The 23,497-nt window shown below is 47.7% G+C and overlaps 1 protein-coding gene across 5 annotated transcripts in view; it reads right to left on the reverse strand.

Annotated features, from left to right (window-relative positions):
• Positions 1 to 573: 573 nt before the first annotated feature.
• LOC116938149 (uncharacterized) overlaps positions 574 to 23,497 on the reverse strand; it is a 35,528-nt gene continuing 12,604 nt past the window's right edge. For 2 of the 5 annotated variants that reach the window (XM_032945293.2, XM_032945301.2), the window contains exons 2-8: positions 18,932 to 20,585; positions 13,085 to 13,379; positions 11,775 to 11,964; positions 10,165 to 11,114; positions 6,971 to 7,116; positions 5,887 to 6,408; positions 574 to 3,315 (exon numbers count right to left, since the gene is read on the reverse strand). In XM_032945293.2, the coding sequence (XP_032801184.2) occupies positions 2,349 to 3,315; positions 5,887 to 6,408; positions 6,971 to 7,116; positions 10,165 to 11,114; positions 11,775 to 11,964; positions 13,085 to 13,379; positions 18,932 to 20,454 (4,593 nt within the window). In that variant the 5' untranslated portion in view covers positions 20,455 to 20,585 and the 3' untranslated portion in view covers positions 574 to 2,348. Of the gene's footprint in view, positions 3,316 to 5,886; positions 6,409 to 6,970; positions 7,117 to 10,164; positions 11,115 to 11,774; positions 11,965 to 13,084; positions 13,380 to 18,931; positions 20,586 to 21,512; positions 21,578 to 23,497 lie in introns of all 5 variants that reach the window. The other 3 variants (XM_032945310.2, XM_032945294.2, XM_032945321.2) reach the window with 3 other exon arrangements.

The raw sequence follows: 23,497 nt of genomic DNA on the forward strand, positions 1-23,497 counted from the left end.
TTTTTAAGCCCTGCTTACTCGCAAACGCGTGACTACATTGATATAACGTTGGCTTTCGGAGAAATACTCGAGCGATATAGCCACTGCATGGTGCAGGTTATGCTTCTCAGATCAATCCAACAAGTCATTAAACTTACTGGTTAAGCCAGATGCTCTCCCGTAATGGCAGCACACCTACAGCATTTAACAGAACCTTGAAATCCCGCACAGCAATTGGATTGGCCACCTCTCGCTTTTTGCCAGTCCACAAACAACGCGGCAATTTCCCCGCACTCCTCGCTGTCAGCGACTTTGATGCGAACCATCAAGTGGCCACAGCGCCCTCTAGGGGCGCGCCTAGCGGGAAGGTGCTGAAAGGCGGAACGAGCATTGGGCATTAGCAGAAGACCCCGAGGCCGGCCTACGACACGCTGGCGGGACTGTGTCGCTCGGATGACCTGGGAATTCCCGAGGAAGAGATGGAGTCTGTGGCCAGGGGTAGGGACGTCTGGACCGCGCCACTACTCGACACGCTGCCGCCGCCGCCTCGGCCAAGACAAGCGGACTGAGAAACGGAAACAAAGAATTCTGCTCTTCGTTGACCCTGCAAATGGTTTAATGCCGTACATTAAATACACGATGTCACACTCCAAAGGAACAATGTTAATACTGTCAGAACGGCGGCGGCGTGTACACGTGCAGCGCGAGTGAGATTTCACCCTGTCGGGTACTGCCACAAGCAAAATCAAATCTCTTTGCAACAATCGGTGGGCAGCGCACATGCATGGGGTTCTGGGTCAGGGGAGAGAGAGAGAGGCTTGTTAAACAGGAACATTCAAAACGGGACGACACGAACTCGTGTTATAAATAAAATGTGATATTGTAAGTCAACGTAGACCAAGTAACACGTATTTCAACTATCTATTGTAGCTGCGCCATCGGGAGAACAGTCGGTTTCTTTTTACTATGATTCCAAGCAGAGCTTGAGGCAGTCTTTATAAGCTGCATTGCACAAAGTACAACTGCACAGTTATACAAACCACAGTCTTATCCATGGTCCATTAAAGTGTCAATGCCATTACCAAGATTACGCATGAAACCACTGCGAGTGAGACTAAATAGGTGTGCCTGGCACGGACGGGTTTCACTTAAGTGCCTTGAAAACAGGCGACACACTAACGGTGTCGCTGTCGGCAGCGAGAAGCTGGATTCCCCCTTGGAACAGTGGATTAGCCTTGGCAGTGGACATTATATGCAGGGCCCGTGGTTTCAGAAGAAAGATTGCAGTGGGCTGCGAGGGCAATTGTGCAATTAAAGGCAATGCAGTGACTGAACAAAAACATCTGCTTTCGGAAATTACATTGTCACACAACCCCGCACAATGCAACCGCATGAGAGTGGAAAGGAGTCCTCACAATGCATGCGCCCCAGTGTTTCCAGGCTTTAGGGCTTGTATCTTGGTAAAGCGTGAACTTTTGAGCTGGTAAATGCAATGTGTTGCAACTACCCCTGTGCGTTTCAAAAGCTGCCAGTCACATCGTGTTCCATGTGACCTGCGTCAGCACACTGTGCCACTCTGCATCATAACGAGAACGCTGACCTGTGAAATAATGCAGCCACCTTTTTAGAGTCCATGCAAACTTGCACATTCCAGGCATAAAATACAGGCTGTCCACAAAGATATGCCGCATCATTAGAATTCGGCAACATTTGAGATTTGTATCATGAGTTTCCTCCCTCTAAGCCTCTTTAAGTTAGCCATGGTGTTGGTGATACACATCGTATAAACATTTGAGAGGTGGAGGATCACTCGAGCTTGTTGGTTTGTTTAAACTTTCACATAACCGCCAACATAAACATCGTAGCTCAAGCTGCCATCTAATTATTCTCTAATAATAATACCTTTAAGGATGCACCATGTAATCAATTCATTATTTAATCCAACTTAAGGAGACTGCAAAGTCTTAAGAGTAATTTGATTGCACTGTTTTCTGTAACGTAGTTGCGATGACAATACTATTTCGTGACTTGAGTGCATTTTTTAAAATAAATCTTGTCAAGATATATAGTCAGGCAAGGTATTTGTGTTATTAGTAATCAACAGGGGAACGAGGGAACTTGCAGTGTTGCCTACAAGACGGTAGTTGCTGAAAGGCACCTCCAATTAGCGCGGTTAGCTACATACGGTGCGAAAGAAGTTCAACACACATACATAAGTGACAATGCTAACAGGACAACTCTTGCGAGTACGGCCATGCTAAGGGCAGGCCCATATTTATAACCTTCCACTGCCAACAGCATGATGAAGCTTACGGTTTGACAATATTCTCACAGTCGAGTGATGTCGACACCGCAGGACAGCAAAACTTCTAAAACGACACCGAAAGGTACCGCGGCACAATTAAAACAGCAACGGGGATCAAATCTTCCGCCGCGGTGCTGAATCCTGAGCACCTGCGAAATTCGTCAAACGCCACGCGCCAAACGGAAGCGGTCCTCCCCGCCACCCCGCCTAGGCACACGCGTGGTTGGTCCCGATCATGACGTTGGGCAGAGCGTTGCGGCGGAGCCTCCACGCGCCGAGCGCCTGGCTGTGCAGCCGGAGCGCCGAGAACCAGCGCTCGGCGCCCTCGCTCACCAGCAGCAGCAGCATGTCGCGGCTCGCCATGTCCTGCAGCTCGATGAGCGCCACCTCGGCGCCGTCCCCCCCCGCCTTGGCCTCCGGCAGCCCCGCGGCGCCCCTCGCCGAGCCTCCGGCGGCCCCGAGCCCTCCGTCGGGGTCGAGCGAGACCACGCACCGCGCCAGGCTGAGGGGCTCCCGCAGCAGGCTCAGCTTGCCCCCGCCGCGCTCCCTCACCAGCACCAGGGAGGCCCCGCGCACCGCGTGCGGCCCCGCGGCCCCGCCGGGCGAGCGCAGGGCGGCGCCCTCGCGAGCGCCGGCGGCCCCCGGCCCCCGGGAGGAGGCGTCGGCGGCGCCGCCGCCGCACAGCGAGGCGAGCGCGCAGTCCGACGCGCTCGTGGGTATCGCTTGCGCCCTCTCGGCGCCGTCGGCGCGGACCGTGCTCTCGCGGAGAGACGACGTGCGCAGGATGGACGGCGTCGCCGCCTTGTGCCAGGGGGCCTTGGCCGGTGAGCGCTCGTTGGGGTCCGGGGAGCGGCCCGACGGGCAGGTGGCGGCGAGCGCGTCGGCCCACCCGTCGCTGCCGTCTCCCCGCGACACGAGCACCAGCAGCAGGGCGTGCACTCGCTGGAAACGCAGCGAGCGGTGGCCCCGGCGCGCCCACTGCGCGTCGCACGGCTGGGCCACCTGCACACGGCCTTCCAGGACGAACCTGTCTCAGGGGCGCGCACACACACGGGTGTGCCGTCACGAGCGCTGGAGCGGGCACCTGCCGATTGTGAGCACTGACCGCTATGGTTGGTGCCTGCTGATGTCTAATGCAACCCACGCAACCAATAACCTTTCTTTAAAACCAGGCAAGTGCCTGTCGAGCCAGGAAGCTCAAGAGCAGGCTGGGATTTAAAACACACACAAATAATTAAAAGGTGCAACGTTCAGTTCGAAAATGAGCGAAAATGCAATGCAATGAACATGCAGCAAATAATATTCATCGTAGTTCACTCAAACTTGGGAAGTCAGCATGACCAATGCTAAAATATGCTACCACACCTTTCTATTGCTTCATTTTGCTTGACCCAGTAGCTGTTGCAAAAATCAACACCCAATCTTACTAGATCTGCTCTTGCAGTTGCCAATAATTTAGCACGGTTGCCAACCTCTTCAATACTACCAAATGCAAACTCTTCATTATAACATCTACAATTCTCTTTTCCAGTATTAAAAATCTACTTCTCTCACCTGTTAAGTAACACAGACGTTACTCCTGTCTCAAACGGTCATACAGTAAAACCTTGGATTACAAGCATATTTCGTTCCGGAAACGTGTTGTAATCCTAAGCACTCGTATATCAAAGCACTCGTATATCAGTTGTGATCACGTGACGCTCGGCAGACAAAGTGTATACATACTACTCGTATTGCAAGACCTCGCTCGTTTATTAAATTAATATTTATTTAAAAATTTAGCTCGTCTTGCAAAACACTCGCAGACCAAGTTACTCGCAATCCAAGGTTTTACTGTATTTTAATTCTAAAGTTGACCTCTACTCTTCTCAAGTCATGCAAACACCCGAAAGTAAATCTTAAAGTATAAAGTCGAGAGATAATATAACACAATATTTGTGAAATGTGTGTACGTATATTCATTTACTCTTGCCGAATGTATCACATTTTCAAGTAAGTGCCGATGCATTACACATTCATAAGAGAATGTGAATGTGATGTATAATGCATTGAATATATATACGGGAACGGTTGTGTGAAAATTCAGATAAAACACCCCGGGATACTGAACCATGAAACAAAAATTTATCCATAAATCTTTCTTTATCCTTGGTCGATATTTGTAAAGGAATGTAATGTATAACGAAACAATGCTATAGCTTATTTATTCCAAATGACATATGTAACAACCCAGGGAATTGCATCTAAAACCAGAATATTATTATATTCCAATGGTGGCATCCCGGGGTGGATTTGTGGTGCACTGTGCTATGAACCTGGCGACCTGTGTTCGATTCCAGGCCACGGCTAACATCAAGCGGTGAGTGTTATCTAAACCGGTCCTGAACCTCCCCCACATCCATCTCAACCCGCACTCACCAGCATGGTCAGTGCGGTGGCGATATGTTAGTTGCCTCACCTGGTATACAGGAGGGCATGGGTTCGATCCCGACCCTGATGACTGCATATTTGGAGTTTGCATGTTCTCCCCATGGCCGCGTGGATTTTTCTCCGGGTCCTCCGGATTTTCACTCCACATTTAAAATCAACATCATGCGTTGAGAGTATTTGGCTGCTAGAAATGTCCACGCGGTGAGCCACTTCGTTGAGCTATAATTTGTGATAGCCAAGATTCTTCTGCAAAAAGAGCTTTGTAGCTCATTGAACCTTACCTGGTAAAATAAAAAAAGAAAGTTTTAGTTTTTTAGTTTACGGTCAAACAGCTCCCATGACCAATACAGTGTGGACAGGTCTTCTTACCCAGCAGCGAATTGACAGTGGGCTGCAAAGTAATTTTCGTCATATAGCACTTTAAGGCATGCCAATGTACATAAAGCAATGTTTTGATATTTATTTTCAGATAAGGTTATATTTTAATTATTTACACTTTAAAATAACAGTGGCGGCTATAATCCCAGGTGTACGTGGTACTGGATGCATTCCCTGTCGGGAATTTGCCTTGCACTGAAGGCTTACCTGTCAAATTGAAAGGCTCATAGAAGTCTCTTTTAGCCAATGAAAGGCCAGGAATTTTTATTAATGATTATCTGAAAGGGGCTCCAGTATTCATACTTGCTCATGTCTGAGAAACATACAATCCAATTAAATATATCCCTTCTGTCTCCTGCACATCAGGACTACCACTGTGCTCGATGGAGTGTTTCATGTGTTTCTAATCTAAGGGCTTCTCCGTATTAAACGGCACAGGTATGCATGCATGTACGTAGCCAAACGCGCTCATCTTGATTACATTTTGTTAATGTAATCGTGTTAATTTAATCGTGTTAATTTAATCGTTTTCATTTAATCTTGTTATTTAAATCGTGTAAATTTAATCTTGTTAATTTAAGTTTGTTAATTAAATCGTGTTGATTTAATCGTCTTAATTTAATCTTAATTAAATCGTGTTGATGTAATCGTGATGTAATCGTGTTGATTTAATCGTGTTAATTTAATCACGCACGTGCCCATCTTATTTGCAGGCAATCTTGAAAAGCGCTCAAAACTCAGACGCAATCCAACCCCCCCCCACGCCCGCCCCACCCCCCGGGGGCCGGCTCTACCTGGTGCGCCCCCAGTCCCAGCGGGTGCTGCTGATCGCGATCTCCCGCAGCTCCAGCGTCTCCAGGTCGCGGGGGCTCTTTTGCCGCCTGCCGCTGTCCCTGCGGAAGGGCCTCCAGGCGGGGCCCGCGGCGCCGCCGTGGCCCTCCGCGAAGCGCGTCAGGCGGTCCATGTGCTCCAGGTGGGACTGCACCAGCCGCTTGGCGCACACGAGCGCCGCCCGGTCCCCGCGGTCGCGTGCGCCCCGACCGCCGGGATCCTGCTCGCCGCCGGGGGTCACCGCGCTAACGCCGCCGCCGGCGCCGCCGCCGTTGCCGTTGCTGTCGATGTCGTCGATGTCGTCGTTTTCGTCGTTGTCTCGGTCGCTGTTGCCGCGGTGACCGTGCGCGGTAGCCGTGGTGCCTGCGAGCCGGGTGAAGAGCAGCGGGTACTTGGTGATGCGCTGCAGGGGTGCCATGAGGAAGGAGCGTAGGTGCATGCGGCGCAGCGCCGGGTTCTCCTTCTGGGAGACGTCCAGGAATATCCTGCTCACGCACAAAGACGAGGATAAAATCGCCCGTATTGCCTTTACAGACTGCAGGGGCAAGTGCTGTTAACGAGCACCTATTAAGGCCGGCACGGCACAAGATGGGGTGGGTGGCCAGCACCGCTTTTGTCTCCCTAGGCGCTCAGGCCCAGGACCAGTTCAGATAATCATCACTGGTGTGGGCTGTGAGCGAGAATTGAACTTGGGTCATTGGGTTCGTAGCACAGCGCGCTAACCGCTACGCCACCACTCACACGCACACAGATCCATGCACATGAGCATGCACGAAAGTATTCATGAATAGTATCGACATCCAGATCATTTCCTTGTAACCCTAACCAGTTGAAAAATACACTTTTTTATATTTGCCTTTAAAGATTAATTCACAAATAATTCCACTTCTGGATGAAGGCATCCTCACGCTGTGCCAGTCAAGAGGGTTTGTTTGACCGTACTTCACCATGTTGGTCATTGCGGGTTTGGGAAAGAGGTCATCTCAAGTCGTCAGAACTACCGCGCGGACACCGTTAAGAGTAAGGGCCTCCCCACGCGAGCCCTACCGGAGCAGCTCTTTCTCCCTCTCCAGATTGGCGAGTGTCTGCAGGGCTTCCGTCTGCCTCAGGCAATATGTGCGGAACGCCGGTAGCATGGCCAGCGACTCCAGGAAGATCTCTCCCACGTGCACGCTCACATAATCCGCATCCCCCTGTAAGGCGGAGGAGGAGGCGGAGTCGGCGCCCCTGCTCGTTACGAAACAATTCTCGTTCATCACGTTCGTCGTTTCACAGGAATCCTTTTCGACAGACTATTAAATGCCAATCAAGTTCATTTGGTAGAAAATTATATGAGTACACTTTACAAAGTATATGAATGTACTGCGATACACATTTATCTCTGTGTGAGAGCTCCATTCCTACACACATTAGCCGGCATATCTCTCACGGTAAGTAGATAATTTTATTACGTAGTACAAAGTGCTCGCTTCGAGGGAAAAAATGGCAAGATTTACAGTGAGGGAAAAAAGTATTTGATCCCCTGCTGATTTTGTACGTTTGCCCACTGACAAAGAAATGATCAGTCTACAATTTTGATGGTAGGTTTATTTGAACAGTGAGAGACAGAATAACAACAACAAAATCCGGAAAAACGCATGTCAAAAATGTCATAAATTGATTTGCATTTTAATGAGGGAAATAAGTATTTGACCCCCTCTCAATCAGAAATATTTCTGGCTCCCAGGTGTCTTTTATACAGGTAACGAGCTGAGATTAGGAGCACACTCTTAAAGGGAGTGCTCCTAATCTCAGCTCGTTACCTGTATAAAAGACACCTGTCCACAGAAGCAATCAATCAATAAATAAGATTCCAAACTCTCCACCATGGCCAACACCAAAGAGCTCTCCAAGGATGTCAGGGACAAGATCGTAGACCTACACAAGGCTGGAATGGGCTACAAGACCATTGCCAAGCAGGTTGGTGAGAAGGTGACAACAGTTTGTGCAATTATTCGCAAATGGAAGAAACACAAAATAACTGTCAATCTCCCTCGGCCTGGGGCTCCATGCAAGATCTCACCTCATGGAGTTACAATGATCATGAGAACGATGAGGAATCAGCCCAGAACTACACGGGAGGATCTTGTCAATGATCTCAAGACAGCTGGGACCATAGTCACTAAGAAAACAATTGGTAACACTACTTCAAAGGACAACTGGGTGAAAGTGTTGTGGTCAGATGAGACCAAAATGGAGATTTGGCATCAATTCAACTCGCCGTGTTTGGAGGAGGAATGCCGCCTATGACCCCAAGAACACCATCCCCACCGTCAAACATGGTGGTGGAAACATTATGCTTTGGGGTTGTTTTTCTGCTAAGGGGACGGGACAACTTCACCGCATCAAAGGGACGATGGACCGGGCCATGTACTGTCAAATCGTTGGCGAGAACCTCCTTCCCTCAGCCAGGGCATTGAAAATGGGTCGTGGATGGGTATTCCAGCATTACAATGACCCAAAACACACGGCCAAGGCAACAAAGGAGTGGCTCAAGAAGAAGCATATTAAGGTCCTGGAGTGGCCTAGCCAGTCTCCAGACCTTAATCCCATAGAAAATCTGTGGAGGGAGCTGAAGGTTCGAGTTGCCAAACGTCAGCCTCGAAACCTTAATGACTTGGAGAAGATCTGCAAAGAGGAGTGGGACAAAATCCCTCCTGAGATGTGTGCAAACCTGGTGGCCAACTACAGGAAACGTCTGACCTCTGTGATTGCCAACAAGGGTTTTGCCACCAAGTACTAAGTCATGTTTTGCAGAGGGGTCAAATACTTATTTCCCTCATTAAAATGCAAATCAATTTATAACATTTTTGACCTGCGTTTTTCTGGATTTGTTGTTGTTATTCTGTCTCTCACTGTTCAAATAAACCTACCATTAAAATTATAGACTGATCATTTCTTTGTCAGTGGGAAAACGTACAAAATCAGCAGGGGATCAAATACTTTTTTCCCTCACTGTATACTAATAGACGTCACTCAACATCACCGTACGATTCGCATGGGTGTGATTCACAGGTTCTTTCCTTGTATCTCTGTATACCTGTGGGGACAAACGCGTGTGTGTGTGATGACGTCTTTATCATCATCAGCCACAATAGATCCACTCATGCATGAAGGCCTTCCCAAGATGTCGCCATCTCTCACGAACTTGTGGTGCGAAAATCTTTGAGCTTCTGCGCGTGACCTGATTTCGTCGCTCTGTCTCCGTAATGGGCGTCCATCACGGGTAGGGTTTACTCCTTTCGCTGTCACTATCATTCGTCTTGTATGTTATGTTGAACTTCTTCCCACTGCACATAGGAAACCGTGCTAATCGGAGGTGTGGATCTAGGTGCTAATCTTGTTCCTTCCAGCAATGTGTCCTGCCCAAGCCCTCTTACTCTTCTTAACAAACTATGTCAAGATTATTTCCTGCATATGTTCTATAATTCTGTGTGTTGGCCTTCTGGTGTGTCACTCCAACATATTTAAAAAAAAATTGCGAACCTGCTATAACGACAATGAATTATATAAGGTTAACGCACTGTAAATTAATAAACTCATTAATAGACGAGTTATGTATAACCTCTCCTTGGAGATACTGAATAAAGGAAGACAAAAGCCCGTAGAACAAACAGCCTGTGTAGCCACATGACTGCCAAAGCTATATTCGGTGGTGTTTAACATGAGCTTAAAGCCTTATTAATTATGGAAAAAAAAAACATTTTAAAGTGACTTAAAGGCACTCCAGTAATGTCACTAAAATAAATAATGCATTTGAATTGTATGGCAATCAGCCACAGTGTGGTCACGGAACCCGCTCTGGACAGCCGTCCATACAAGCCTCGGCGTGCAACCATACAATTCTTTTACGGGTTGCATCCTTCTTCCTTTAAAATATTTAATAGGAAACGTGAATAGAGGATCAGGCACAAACCACATCTATAGGTAACATAAATTACAATCAGTCCTAACCCTATACTTGATATACGGCAGTTACATTCACCCAGCGAATGGCAGACGGTGATGGCAGGTGTGCTGACATCAGCAGCATTGTCTGCGGTCACCCTCTTGACCTTGACATTTTCCGGGAGTCAAGTTTCACACGTGGGAGCTACCAATAAACTGCCCAAGAACCATTACCGGGATGCAATGAAAAGAAGCACCCGAGTGACTTCGGCGTGACATTTGGCGTGGCCCCTGTGCGCGTCTCGCAATCCGACCTGGCTGTGCGCGCGGCCGATGGCTTGCTGCAGCCTTGTCGTGAACCTGCCGTTGGCCTCCACGAGCTGCGCCAGGTTTCCGAACACGGTGTGCAGCTGCTCCGACGTGAGCAGCCCGGCCGCCTGCATGGGCCGGTAAAACTCGTCACGGATCACGCGCAGGTCCTCGCCGTAGCTCAGCTCCGTCTTCACGAACTCCATCACCGCCTCCTTCCTCTCCCGCCGCCACTTCCTGCACCGCTCGCACACGGGGACTCCTCGCGCCGCCGCGCTCCCTCCTCCCTCTTCTCCGCCGCGCATCGTCGCCGTCGCGCGTGCCGCGGCCGCCCCCGTCTCCCCGTCGTCCGCCAGCTCGCGCCCGCAGTCCACGCAGGCGCCCGACTCTTGCTCCTCCGCCGCCTTCTCCCCGTTGAGCTGCGCGTCCGCGACCCAGACCTTGGACCAGCCGGAAGCCGGGTCGTCCCTCCCCTCGGCCTCGCCATTGTCGTGATCCGGCTCGGCGAGGGCCTGAGCCCACGCCCGGTCGGAGCTCGCGTCTGGCGCACGGGCGGCGTGCCTGCCACGAGGCACCGCGGGCGGCGAGGTCCGCGCGCGGTATTTGCCGGTCAGGTGCTGCCCCACCTCGGAGCCGAGGCCGCTGTCCGCACGCTCCACCTCCGCGCTTCTCGTCGCGGTTGCCGACGACGACGGTGCCGCCGCCGCCGCCGCCGCCGCCCCCGCTACCTCCGACCGTTCGATGTCGTCATGCAGCCCGACCACCCCGCTGTCGACGCTGGCGTTGCTCGCCCGACTCTGCCTGTTGCTGCGAGGGGACGCCGCCCTTTCCATGCCGCCGCCGCCGCCGCCTTCCGCTCCTTCGCCGCCATCATCGCCGCCATCGGCCACGCGGCTGCTTCCACCGTTGCCAGAACTTCGCTGCCGCAGGGGGCTCCACAAGGCCTCGCCTCCACCTAAAAATACACGGTTTTATCAAGGTGTAAACGTTGTCTCTGCTACACCAAATGTCTTTCATCGATATATAAAAGGGAAATTTGTGACTATGTCTGTTCGAAATGTTAAGCATACTTCCCAATATGCAACAAACTTGAAATTTGGCATGTGGGTAGCTTCCAGACTGTACTTTTGTATTTTTTGGGGGGGGCGCAATAATGGATATATTTTGCACGGCAAGTGAGCGGTGACGTCTCATCTGTGATGTCACCCGCATGCGGCAGCGTTACGCAGTGTGCCTGCTGACGTCACGCACCCCCCCCCCCTTCCGCATAGGCCGTGTATTAATCCAAAACAAGAATCCAAGTCTCGGGCGAAGCCGGGTAGTAAAGCTAGTTCATAATAATTACAACTCTGCATACATTTGTCAATGCGCATACTGTGTTGGTCATGGGGCGTTGTTGGACTATACCTCACCACACTGGTCAGTGCAGATTAGTACAGTGGTTGGTACAATTGAGCAGATAAATCCGCACAAATCAAAGTACAAAATTAGAGACAATACCCAAAGCCTATAACCAAGAAAAAAGAATCAAATGATGACGACGGTAGCAATCGCGATGCTGATGCTGCCACTGCTGATAATGACTTTGCTGCTGCTGATGGATGATGATTCGTACCGGTCCCGGGGGAGTGGCCGGAGTGCGTGTGCCTCCGCTCACGAGTGCGGCCCTCTTGCTTCCTGCCGTTTCGATCGACGGGGGTGGGGTCACTGGGCCGAGAACGCAGCCTGCGAGGGGGCGGCGTGGGGGCCCCCCTTGAGCCACCGTCCACCCACGGCGATGAGCCCGGTATGCCGGGGCTGAGGGCCTAGGGCGACATTGGGCGGAGAGTGTGGAGCTGGAGATCGTTCAGGAAACCGCAAACAATCTGCAACACACTCGACAAGGAAATGTGGACACTGAGCTCGTTGAGTGCAATTAAAGCGGTGTCTGGAATATTTACATGGAATGGCCTTCTTTGAAATGATCTCCTCTCAAAAATGCTGCTTTTGTTCATTTTTATTATGTGGTAGAGGCAATTTTTTTTTGTTTACTTTTAAAAGCTAATATTGTCAACCAGGAGCGGAGCCAGGGGGGGTGACAGGGGTGACATTCTGCGTATAAGTGTACGACACTCGGTCTGGCGGACTCCGTGCAACTGCATTGTCAGAGCGTGTCCGCCAACCGATGGCGTCTAGTTCAACAGCCTGACTCTCTAATCATTCTTGAAATTAAAATTTGTTGAATGTCACCCCGGCCTGAAATCCTGGCTCCACCCCTGTTGTCAACAAGCTTGACAATTAGCACTCTCTATTTTCCAATTTTGTTTGTGTTTTGAAAGTTAAGCAATATTGTAACATGTCTCTTCATAATCCAACATTTAATTACTTAAATGTTTTAAGTGACCAGCTAAAGCATTGCTGAGACTACTTTTACTGTATCATTCACAAACAACATTGCAAATGCACATACATTCACACTACCTCTGGTCAGTATTATATAAGTATAGACGGTTGGCCTCGCCCTGCCCTATTTGATACCGGGGTTCAATGTTAACGAGACAACTTAAACTGCTTAATTTACATTCATCACAATATAATTTTAACAATAATTTACAGGCCTTCATCACCACTGCTGGATGAAGACCTCCCCAGAGGTTGCTTCATCACACTTCAACACGTTGGTTAGTGAAGGTTTAGTGAAGGGGACGGGAGGGGGGGATACCTAGGGCCGGTTGCAGATATCGCTCGCCGCCGATGTTAGCCGTGGCCAAGAATCTAACTCAGGTCACCCGGATTAAGGGTACAGTGTGATAACCACTACCCCACCGCTACACCACAATAATTTAATAAGGGAAACCAAATATAAAAACACACTGTCTACACAATTATAAACATCATTACAATACCCATAACACAACTGCACGTCTCCGTAACAAATTACTTCACCTCCTCTGCGTCATCTGTGCTCGAGCGTTGCAGCGTTGAGGCTGGGCACCACTCTTCGGCTCCGTATGCTCCCAGCCGGCACGGAGCCCTTGCCACCAGCTCCTCCTCTCCCTCTTTGTTCTGTCCCAAGAGGGAGTGATCTTCATCTGCGTTAGGGAACTCCTGCCTCTCCAATGGTCCCTCCAGCTCCTGAAGCATTCCTTCTGCCCGAGGTGCTCCAATGTCCGCTGCTGCCATCCCTGCGTCTTCGCCAGAAGCTAACTCCGGGCACTCGGGTTCATTCTCACCTGCACAGCTGGAGAGCGGCAAAGTGTGCCGACTTACATCAGTGCACGGGGAATCGTAAACTGGCACAGGCTTGCAGGGCACATGTGCAATTCTCGTATGAAGTGGCAGACGTGATGGAAATACAACAAGCAACATCAATGTGGCTGTGTTTCCGAATGAATTGAGAAACACTGGTAGTCTATGCAACAAAAAAAAGCATAAGTACAATTGTCTGCTTTCAATTTGGTAAAAAGAAAATTAAGAAATCTGCTGAACTCAATGTTCTGGTCGAAGACTATAACATTCACAGTGTAATGTATTGTAGATGCTATGAAAGACACGCAATGCACCGAAAGCTCACGCAAGTTAAATGCAAATCAGAAAATACTATACAACAAGAAGCTGTGATGCTTCTCAGATGATTCAACAGACGGGGTGGCCACCAGCTTGGCATGGCCGCATTGAGTGTGAGGTCGCCGTGATGTAGGCAAATTGTTACTCTTACTGCAGGAGGTCAAGTGCATCACATGATACAGGATCAATGCATTCTCTTAGGTTTCCTTCAAACCCCTTTCCTTCCATTACACATGCAAGTGTACGCTCCGTGCCAATCTATATTCCACCCTATATTCCACCCCTTCTGAACGACGCAGAAAGTACATTCGTGCTTTACTGAACGGAACTCAAAACCTCTTGATGAAATTCAAGGTGTCTCTCCAGTCTGAGTGACTTTCCTGCTCTTGGACTCGGCTGCATGAAGCCTGCCCCCTTTGGACCTTTTTGGCATTTTTTTTTAAATAGTAAGGAAGACGGTGTGGTGCCGTCGTCTGCATCATCATCAAATACGCTAATCATGAGGCTATTTCAGCCATCCCCCATGATGTACCACTGTCCTATACACAAGAAAACTGAACCAAACGGACGGGCAAGGTGGAAATTGCCACAGTACAACGCTACAGCACTGTTTACTGAACAAAATTTAAAGTCCAGCACTTCAATATCATCACAACAAATCACTGTCCCTTTGAGATATCCACAGAGGCTCCCTTATCAAATCCTCAGCACACTTAATTCATCATCAAAATTACATCCCATTTTGACGAGACTAATTCACAAATGCCTTGAGCTGGGGCAAAGCTACAATATCACTTTTCTTCAGTGCTCAAGCAAAACTCAAGCAAGCCCAGAAACCTCGGATGTGTGTTGAAACAGTTTGAGGAGCCCATTGAAATTAATATATTAGTGATTCACTGCGTTCAATGTGCCACACTCACAGGTACAGTAAAGCACTTGCAGGCTTGCCGATTTGCCACTTAGCAATTGAGATTTCCACATTTGTAACGAGCGGAGGTTTTTGCATAAAGCTGGGTCAGCAGTTCCCAGGGGGCTGCGGCAGCACTTGATTGGTTTTACAAGCAAGGCGCCCACGTGCGTAAATGTGTGACCGGGTTAGCCTTTTCTGTTGTAAAAAATAAAATAACCCTGCGAGGCGTCCGCCGCACGGCTCAAGGGGCTGACATGATGTCAAATCACTGATCCGGCACCACCGAGATCCTAGTTTGAAATCTTGGGCAGTCACCCTTGAATAAATTTGAATTCTCGAGTGTAAGGGACAATATGGTAGCAGCCCGGTCAAACGTGGAGACTGCTAAAAAAAACCCGTGACATTAATCTTGCTTTGTTACGTAATGCAGCAAACGCTATTTCCGAAGAATACTAAAAACGCTGTATTTACCAAACGATGAACACTAAGGTGGCATCACTGGTGTGGATAACAGATCTGATGAGGGATTTTGGTGGTCGTTTTTTGATGAGGCAAGGTGTGGCAATACTTTTTTGTAAAGAATGTCGAATCGAATGTTGTTCAGCTCATGACATACCATGCCAAAAGCACAATATAGCTTTAAAAAATCCAAGAAAGATAAAAAGCAATCCAAATCAGTGGTAATTGATATTAACCTGCAGAAAAATACACTCCGGTTTAATTACCATGTTAAATGCCGTTTAATGTGACATTGAAACATATGACGTGCAATGTAAATGTCGTGAAAATGGTTCCCAGAATCGGAGACATGTTTGGGCCATATCCAGTCACTATATGTCATGGTATGTTATCACATCAACCATGGCTGGGAGTATGGAAAATCTTATGTTCGTTAGCCAAGCAATTATTAAGGTTTTTTTCCCTAATTGACACAAGTTTCTGCATCAAAACTCCAGGACCATTACATTGCTCCCCTAATCAATTTCCCATATGAATGCAACTCCCCTTATTTTTTTTATTATTTGAGCTCAAGTGTGTCATAGTATGTTCCTTAAACCGTTGTTTTTAAAACATGTTTTGGGATTGCATACCAACAAAATTGTAATTGTATGAGAACGCGGAGATACACAGGACTCCTTTAATCAAAATAAAGCTACAGCTAAGGTCCTGTAGCTATTTATTATGACCTAAGTATGAGGCTTAATTATATTAAATGTCAGCACAGTGCACATAATTAGGGCTTTAACTACGGTATTCAAATAATGAATGATTTGTTTTCATTGGACAGTCACAACATTGCTTTTATCTCCCAATCATTTAAATAACACTGCAGATATACTGTACTGTTTATGGCAATTCAGCCTTGTAAGCCATTACAATAGTACTTTTGCACGGGAGTGCACAAATATCCCAAATAAAAAAGCCTACAGTAGGCCATTCCTCTGATGCCTTCATATTTGATGTCTAAACTCCAGTAGTCCAAATTTCTACCACCACCTGCACCCATAATCGAGACCACATCACCCCAACACTCCAGTACCTTCGCTGACTCCCAATCCAGTATTGGATCAACCATAAAATAACCCTCACCTCTGCCTACTTCTCCCACCTAATCTCGCTGTACTCATGAATGCCTCCTGTTGAAGCCCCAAGTCAACCTTCGCACTGTGAGAGGCCAATCCTCCTCCCCTGATGGCTCTGTGGCCTACGACCGAGAAGATGGATTCTGGCTTAGCAATCATTGGAAGGATTTGATAAACCATTTCGGGTCTTAATTGATTGATCACGCTTAAGGTGTCTTTCAGACCGCATCCATTATTTTCGTCTCCCCACTCCTCTTTTCCGAACATAGATGGACTCGTCCATCTGAACAAACTGTCAAATCTCTCTCCGTGGTGCTAACGTAAAAAAACGCCACTTTTTTCAAAATTTCTTGCTGTGGTTTTCACACCTGATGATGATTGCTTGTGTTGCAGTCGAAACGTCGTGAGAATTTTATTGTTTAATATTTTTATTATTTTATTGTTTCCCTTCTACGTGACTTTACCGAAAGAACCAAGAATATGAATCCCTGCAGTCAAGAAAGCTTTAAATCAAATTTTTTACAATTATGATGTTTACTTGCTGGCCATGTTCAAGTACAGCTTCCAAGACTCTTCCTCTTCTCCTCTACCTATGACTTTCTTTCTTGTCTCTTTAAAAAACTAAATGCAGGGTGTCCGTAAAAGTATCCGTGAATAAAATAATTCCACGAAAACAGCAAATATTCCTTCTACCAAAGACTTACGTTTATTCAACTAACATGCTTAACTGATGTTCAACAGTACAGAAGTATTTGAAAGTGTCACAACCAATATGTTGGTGAACACCTGGGATTCTCTCTCATCTCGATACCACGAGTCACCAATAACATGGTGGGCATCTGGAGGCTTAAAGGGATGTAAGTCACATGATTAAATATTCATACTACCAAGTGTGTGTAACTAAGTTTTTTTGATCTGACTAAAACTGCTGCGGAATTATAATGCTTTAATAATGGATGATACATTCATGGACTCCCTGTGCAAGCCTTCTTTTCCCTTTATGCATAACCCATTGTCTTTCATGGTATCTTGAGATGTGGATGCATTTGGTTGCTGCATAGACCCACAATTGTGTTGTGTTTCATGGCAACTCGGCACATCGAGCCCCGCAGCATATAAATTGCTTGGAATTAAAAAAATGCCGCTTGAAAAACAGAACACTGAACCTCCTGTACTAAAACGTAAGCGTAGGAACAGCTATGCATTATTGAACGTGGATTTAACACAACAATGTTGACAGCACTTGCCACCTTATACCATGCACCATACAGTAGTCAATGACAGTACTCTTTCTATACGGCCAAATACATGACACCGCTCATCTGGCCAATCAAAGTACGTAGCAAATGGGACATACACACATCTATGCATAACAGGCGATCTACATAAATGCACAGGAATGTGCCCTCACTTATGACATTGCCAGGATCTCAAATGCACGCAACCCAAGCGAACGCATTCACACCGAATGCACACGGCTGACGTTTGTTGCATCCTCTAGCGCCTTTCTCCACTTACCCGTACGGAGTAAGGTCACCGTGGCATCTGGAGCACGGGCGCAGCTGTTGTAGTTAAAGGAAGCGAGCCCTACTCGGCACAATAACAATTTCACGTTCTGCAGCAGCAGCAGCAGCAACGGCGATGCGCAGAGGAGGGCTGGCATTTCAACGGGCAGGGGTTCCGTGACGGAACACCGCGCGTGTGCGCGCGCGCGTGCGTGCGTGCGTAAACTTCCACTGCAGCTGGCATGGGAGATTCCGTAATAAATCGGCACTGCGCTATAGTGTCAGGTTATTGACGGCCGTGTGCCATCGGGACGGTTTCACGGCTCGAGAGCACCCTTATGGGGAGGGAGGTCGCCACCGTGCGGGCACTCGGCTGGCCCGTCGAAATTGTTTCCCCACTCCGGTGTCATGTGATGGCTAATAACGCAGAGCCACTCGAGCCGCCTCCATTGGTCGCAGCCCAGGGATGAAAAGCGGCTCCGCTCGCACAATGCGCAGTGAAGTCTGGCTCCTTGTAGTGGCCACTGAGTCAATTGCAGTGAGTGTGGGAGGGTCAATTTACGCTGAATAAACCAGAGCACAACGTAACTCTATGACAACGTATTAAAGTTTTTGATGCGTAAAAAAAGGTAAATTTTTTTTAAGTTAAGATTTTTTCTTGTAACACCAAATTGCTTTAGAAATGTAAATATATGGCAGATATGCCCCAATTATTGCACAAGGACTTTGAGTACATTGTAAAATGCTTTAATACAGCATTACGGCATTGGTAGAATTGTTTTATGGTAGTTCAACATTTGGGGAGACTTGTAATATGGATGTATCTGACAAACATCATTAATATTTTAAATCCACAGCTTTTAATTGGAAAGGCTGTCATTGTTAATGAACAGCAGAAATATGAAAATCGTCCTCAAGAATAGTTATCGTTCTCATTTTCAAGCATTAACATTAATCGTATTGCATTACTAATCGACAAATTAGTTTTCACTTTAAATCAATATAACTTAATACAACACAGAGCTTTAGTCGGTTACGAATTGTAAATCCCGCATTTCTAAAGCTGCTTACTAGACATGTGTGAAAAAGAGCTTCATAGCTCATCGGATTTATCCAGGATGAATAAAGATTCCGATTTCTGCTTTGTCACTACTAGTTAAATCTGAAAAGCAGAAATCCACGACGAACATTTACACGTACGGAATACTGTGCGCACATGAACTCTCACCTCTTCCGAAGGAGGTGGATGGCCGAGCCGAGGATGTCGGTCTTCATGCGCTGCAGGCAGGTCGTGTAGTCAGTGAGCCCAGGGCTGGGTCCCAGCAGGCAGCAGCTCGCCACCGAACTCCGCCGCTCGCCATCCGCGCCTTCCACCCGACCCTCGCCCACACTCGCCGCTCCCGAGGGCCCTTCTTTACCATTCCCGGTGCTTCCCAGAATCCCTTCCGTGGCGCCTACTCGCCGTCCGTCCCTCAGGACTTTGGTCACCTGCCCTTCCATCATCCCGAGCCCTGCAGGTGGCTCTCCGTGGCCCTGCTGCTCAGGACGATGCCCCGGTCGCCTTCCTGTCCTGCCTGCCAGTGGGGTCACCTGCTGCGTGACAGGTATAGATATGGCACCGTGTCCATACGTGGGCCCATGCAACAATGATCCCCTGGGGTTAGTAGCAAATCCACGGCGATCGTGGTCAATGGAAACATGTTGATCTTTCTGAGTGTCTTCCCATACGGTCACAGTTTCCTTCCCTTTGGCCCAAACTCTGCCACAGTCAGACTCTGTGGTCATAACGTCCAACACACCATCACCCTTTTGTGTCCGGCATTGTGCTAATTCTGTGTAATTTAACGGTGCCGTGAGTCCAAAGTGCTTTTGATTAGAATCAATGTGCCCTTCAATGCTTCTCCCACCACCTGTGCTTTCGTCGCGAGAATGTCCACTGGGTTTCCCCACGTCAGTTTCGTAATCAGAAACCTCGTCATTCAGGCCCTCAGGCTGAACTACTGTCACCATCTTAAGGGCACTTTCCTGTTGACGCCTCATCCTCTTAAACTCTTCAAATGTTGGAATGTACAACCGGCCTCTTGGATATCGCTGCCGGGGAGACACGGGCTCACTGTGCCAACATGTTAAGACTTCTGCAGAAGGGCAAGCCAAGAGTGTTTCTCGTGGTTCAGTGTCGACTACATTAGCTGCTGCGTTGTCACGGCCCAAACGCGTAAGATCGGGGCTGCTCTTCTGTCTCCGGATGTGGAACCGCCGCAGGGCCTGCCTCTTGATCTCGGCCGGCGTGCAGCTCAAGTAGTTAGAGGTGGATGTGGAGGAGCAGGGGCCATGAGATGGCTTTCCTCCCTCGGGGTTCAGTCGTTGTTTTCCAGCCAATTTTCCCGCTGAATCACCACGATGGTCAGCGTCAGTGTCTTCCAAACAAAGCACCGTCTTCCCACAACTGGGGTGAGTGACCGATACGGCTGGGTTTTGTGGGCGAATGGGACTGGCGGCCATGGCGACTTTGTTGCTGTTCTGCCTGAGTTTCTCCTTGATCATCTCGCGCATGCGGTCCGTGGGCCAGGCATGCACGTCTAGCGCCACCAAGGGCAACGGTTCCAGCAGTGAATCCGCAAGAGTGGCGGGCCTTCCCTCCCTGCCCGCGCTCGTTGCGGGACATACTTGTTCGTCAAGCTGTATGCACTCTTCCAGCTGGTCCTTGAGTTGAATGTTGGGGACGTGGAAAATCCCGTGGTCTATATTCATAGCTTTTATCAGTGGATTCTTATCTGTTGGACATCCTCCAGTAACGCCGTCTCCGACTGGGAACGTCGGTACCGAGTCCTATGTCTTGGCCGGCGAGCTTCATATGGCCTCACTTTTAGTTCCAGAAAGTGCTGAAAGAACAAAATTTGCATTTGGCATTGTATTAGACCATTGCTATTATATTGGTGTACACCGTACAGAATGTATAGGTCTGCACCGTTAAGGGGAATCTTGGCAAGCAGCCCAATTTCCACTCCCCCTCCCCCAACACTCCCTCATGCAGCTGCATTAATTGCAGGACCAGTTTGAGAGGGACATGCGAGAGAGAATGTGTTTGATATGGCAGGCGTGCGGCAGGGCATGTTCAGCAGATGCCATGGGTGTGCATAAATTTCCATGGCAATATCGCTGTCTGCCTGCACACCTGGGGTCAGGGGCCTTCCCGAGGGATTACACCCCTAACGTGCCATCTGTTTACAGCCCCTCTAGAACGGTAACAGAGACGTCGTCACACTGCATGTCAGCGTTTTGTAAAATCCATATGCCAAAACAATTTCATACATCCTTGAAATGTTTTACGATAGTTGCAGTTAATCAACTGCTGTTGTCCATTTATTTTGGAAAGTTGAGTATCGTATTCTGACTTAATTTAATTACCAACATGGCCTTACGGATTTTTGGAATCTGAAAATATACATCATGAGTCATTACCAAGGATTTTACAGTTTAGCTATTTTCATTTCCATATTTGCTTCTCATTTTACGTCTTAAGCTGTAACGATAGATTTGTATACAAAAAACATCACACACACACAAGAGTTATATATTATAGCATATTTTCCAAACCTGAAATAACCCTGAGCACATCATAAATCATACATTCAGACACACACAAAAAAGAACACTCGAATACAAATTTCAAAACGCACACTCTCTTCTCTGTCACTCATGCCAATGTACTGGGAACAATCCAACGCGACAGAGAAGCATGCGTTTACTCGTCAGAGTTGGCAAATTAATGAATCCACCCCAACCATTCTGTGCCATCCCCAAATTACCTTCTCCTCACCTCACTGCCAAAGTTGTAACCGGATGACTCAGAACAGGCAGTGAAACGGCAAACCTAGAAGGCTCTCACACAGCAAGCAAAGGCTCAGATAGTATATTACATTACTGCCCATCAATCAATCGTGTGTGTTTAGCACAATGTGGAATCCCATACAGGCACGATGTCTCTTTTTCAGATAAGTCTGGGCATCCCGAAATAAAATAGGCGGTCATTTAGTAAGCCTGTATGCAGCTGCAGTTTATTTTTCCCTTAGTTATTCATTTTAATCAACATTCACTTTAATGAACAAATGATATAACGCGCACTCTATCCAGGCTGTTGTTACTGCATAGGTTTTCTCACAGAAACACGGCATTCGTGTTATTTTGCTGAAATATAACGGTTGGTACAGACGAACAACAATTACGATTTTAAATACATTTCTATCCTGGCAAATCATATAGGGTTTATGACAAAAATCTGCATTACTTTGAGCTATAAAGCTGCTTAATGGTAGGGGGGGGGGGTTTGTCCTGAATCAATTTCTGATAACATTTAAGCTGTTCTGGGAATGTACTTAATCAATTGTAAATTTACTGAAAAATTATTGGTTCCTGCCTTTCCCTGTAACAATCCAATCCACTGCTGTATGAAGGCATCCCAACACCGTGTATAAGTCACGGTGGTGTTTGACTTTCCTTTACCACACCGGTCAGCCCGGATGGTTCAGATATCACTTGCCACTGGTGTTTTAGCCTGAACCGGCAATCAAACTCAGATTTCTAGGTTTAGAGCGCAGTGCGCTAACCACTGCGCTACCGCTGCACCCGCTGTATTTGATGTGATGTGCTGTATGCATAGGGTGGGGGGTGCGGCGATGCAGTGTCTACCACGATCCCAACGACCTGACAGTTCACGGCCACATCAGTGGCGAGCGATATTCGAACTGTTCATGGGGCCTCCTCACCTTCACCGAGCTCCACCGGCTAGCCCGGTGAAGTACACTCAATTAGCCACCGTGACTAACGGACAGCCACCGAGGTTTTTGGGAGGCCTTCAGCCAGTTGTGGATTTAAAGACGGCTGAAAAATATTATCACTATTATTGGAAAACATAAGAAAGAAATGTGTACAGCATTATATGATTGTTAATTGATTTTCGTGTTTTGAAAATCAATTAACAAAACTTGTACGTTTTTATAAAACTGCATACGTTGCAACCGATTTGTTTCCGCTATATGACATTTGCAGCCTTTTACAACGTTTAATGGGTTGCATACAGTTATCACGATGTTATTAAGTATGTCAATAATTCACAACGATAAATAAAACGCCAGACGAAAATCTTTTGCAAAAAAGCTAGTGCAATGGATTTACTTTGACAAGAATGTATCCCTTCAACTGACAGCCTCCATCAGGATACTTGTGTAACAATGACAAGTGTTTCGTGTATTCATCCTCTAAGTGTTTTCTGGGTTTGATCTTCCACGAAGCTCATGGTCCGGTCTTAAACAACATCCGCAGAAACAATGCCAGATTGCGGATACCCGATGCACAAATGGAACATTTAAAACAAATCTCCAGTGTGCGACTGTGGTCATCCAGAACAGACCACACAACGTAATCACGACGCAATTCCCGGTCCACAAATACGAAGGAGACTTAAGCAGCGATGCACTCCGCTCCTCCTGACACGGTTGTCTGGCTTGACCACCTGGATGTGAAATTGTGGTTGATGCTCTGCATCTACATGAGCCATAACCACAGGAATAAGAAGCCTTCCCAGTTCTTATATACAGTGTCACAGGTACCACAAATAAAGCGTGAAAGGCGTCAATTGTTTATTTAATAGCCTATTTTGGATGCATTTTCCAAAGGTCACCATTGATGCATTCAGCATAACTTAATTGTGACCTAATAGCACTATATAAATTGATATGAATGCAGAGTGCATGTGACACATAAACTTGCTGCTCATTACATTAAACCCACTACC

Source organism: Petromyzon marinus, chromosome 4, assembly GCF_048934315.1.
Source record: "Petromyzon marinus isolate PM22_M1 ecotype Great Lakes invasive population chromosome 4, UKy_Petmar_22M1.pri1.0, whole genome shotgun sequence".
In the NCBI taxonomy this organism is placed as follows: Eukaryota; Metazoa; Chordata; class Hyperoartia; order Petromyzontiformes; family Petromyzontidae; genus Petromyzon; species Petromyzon marinus.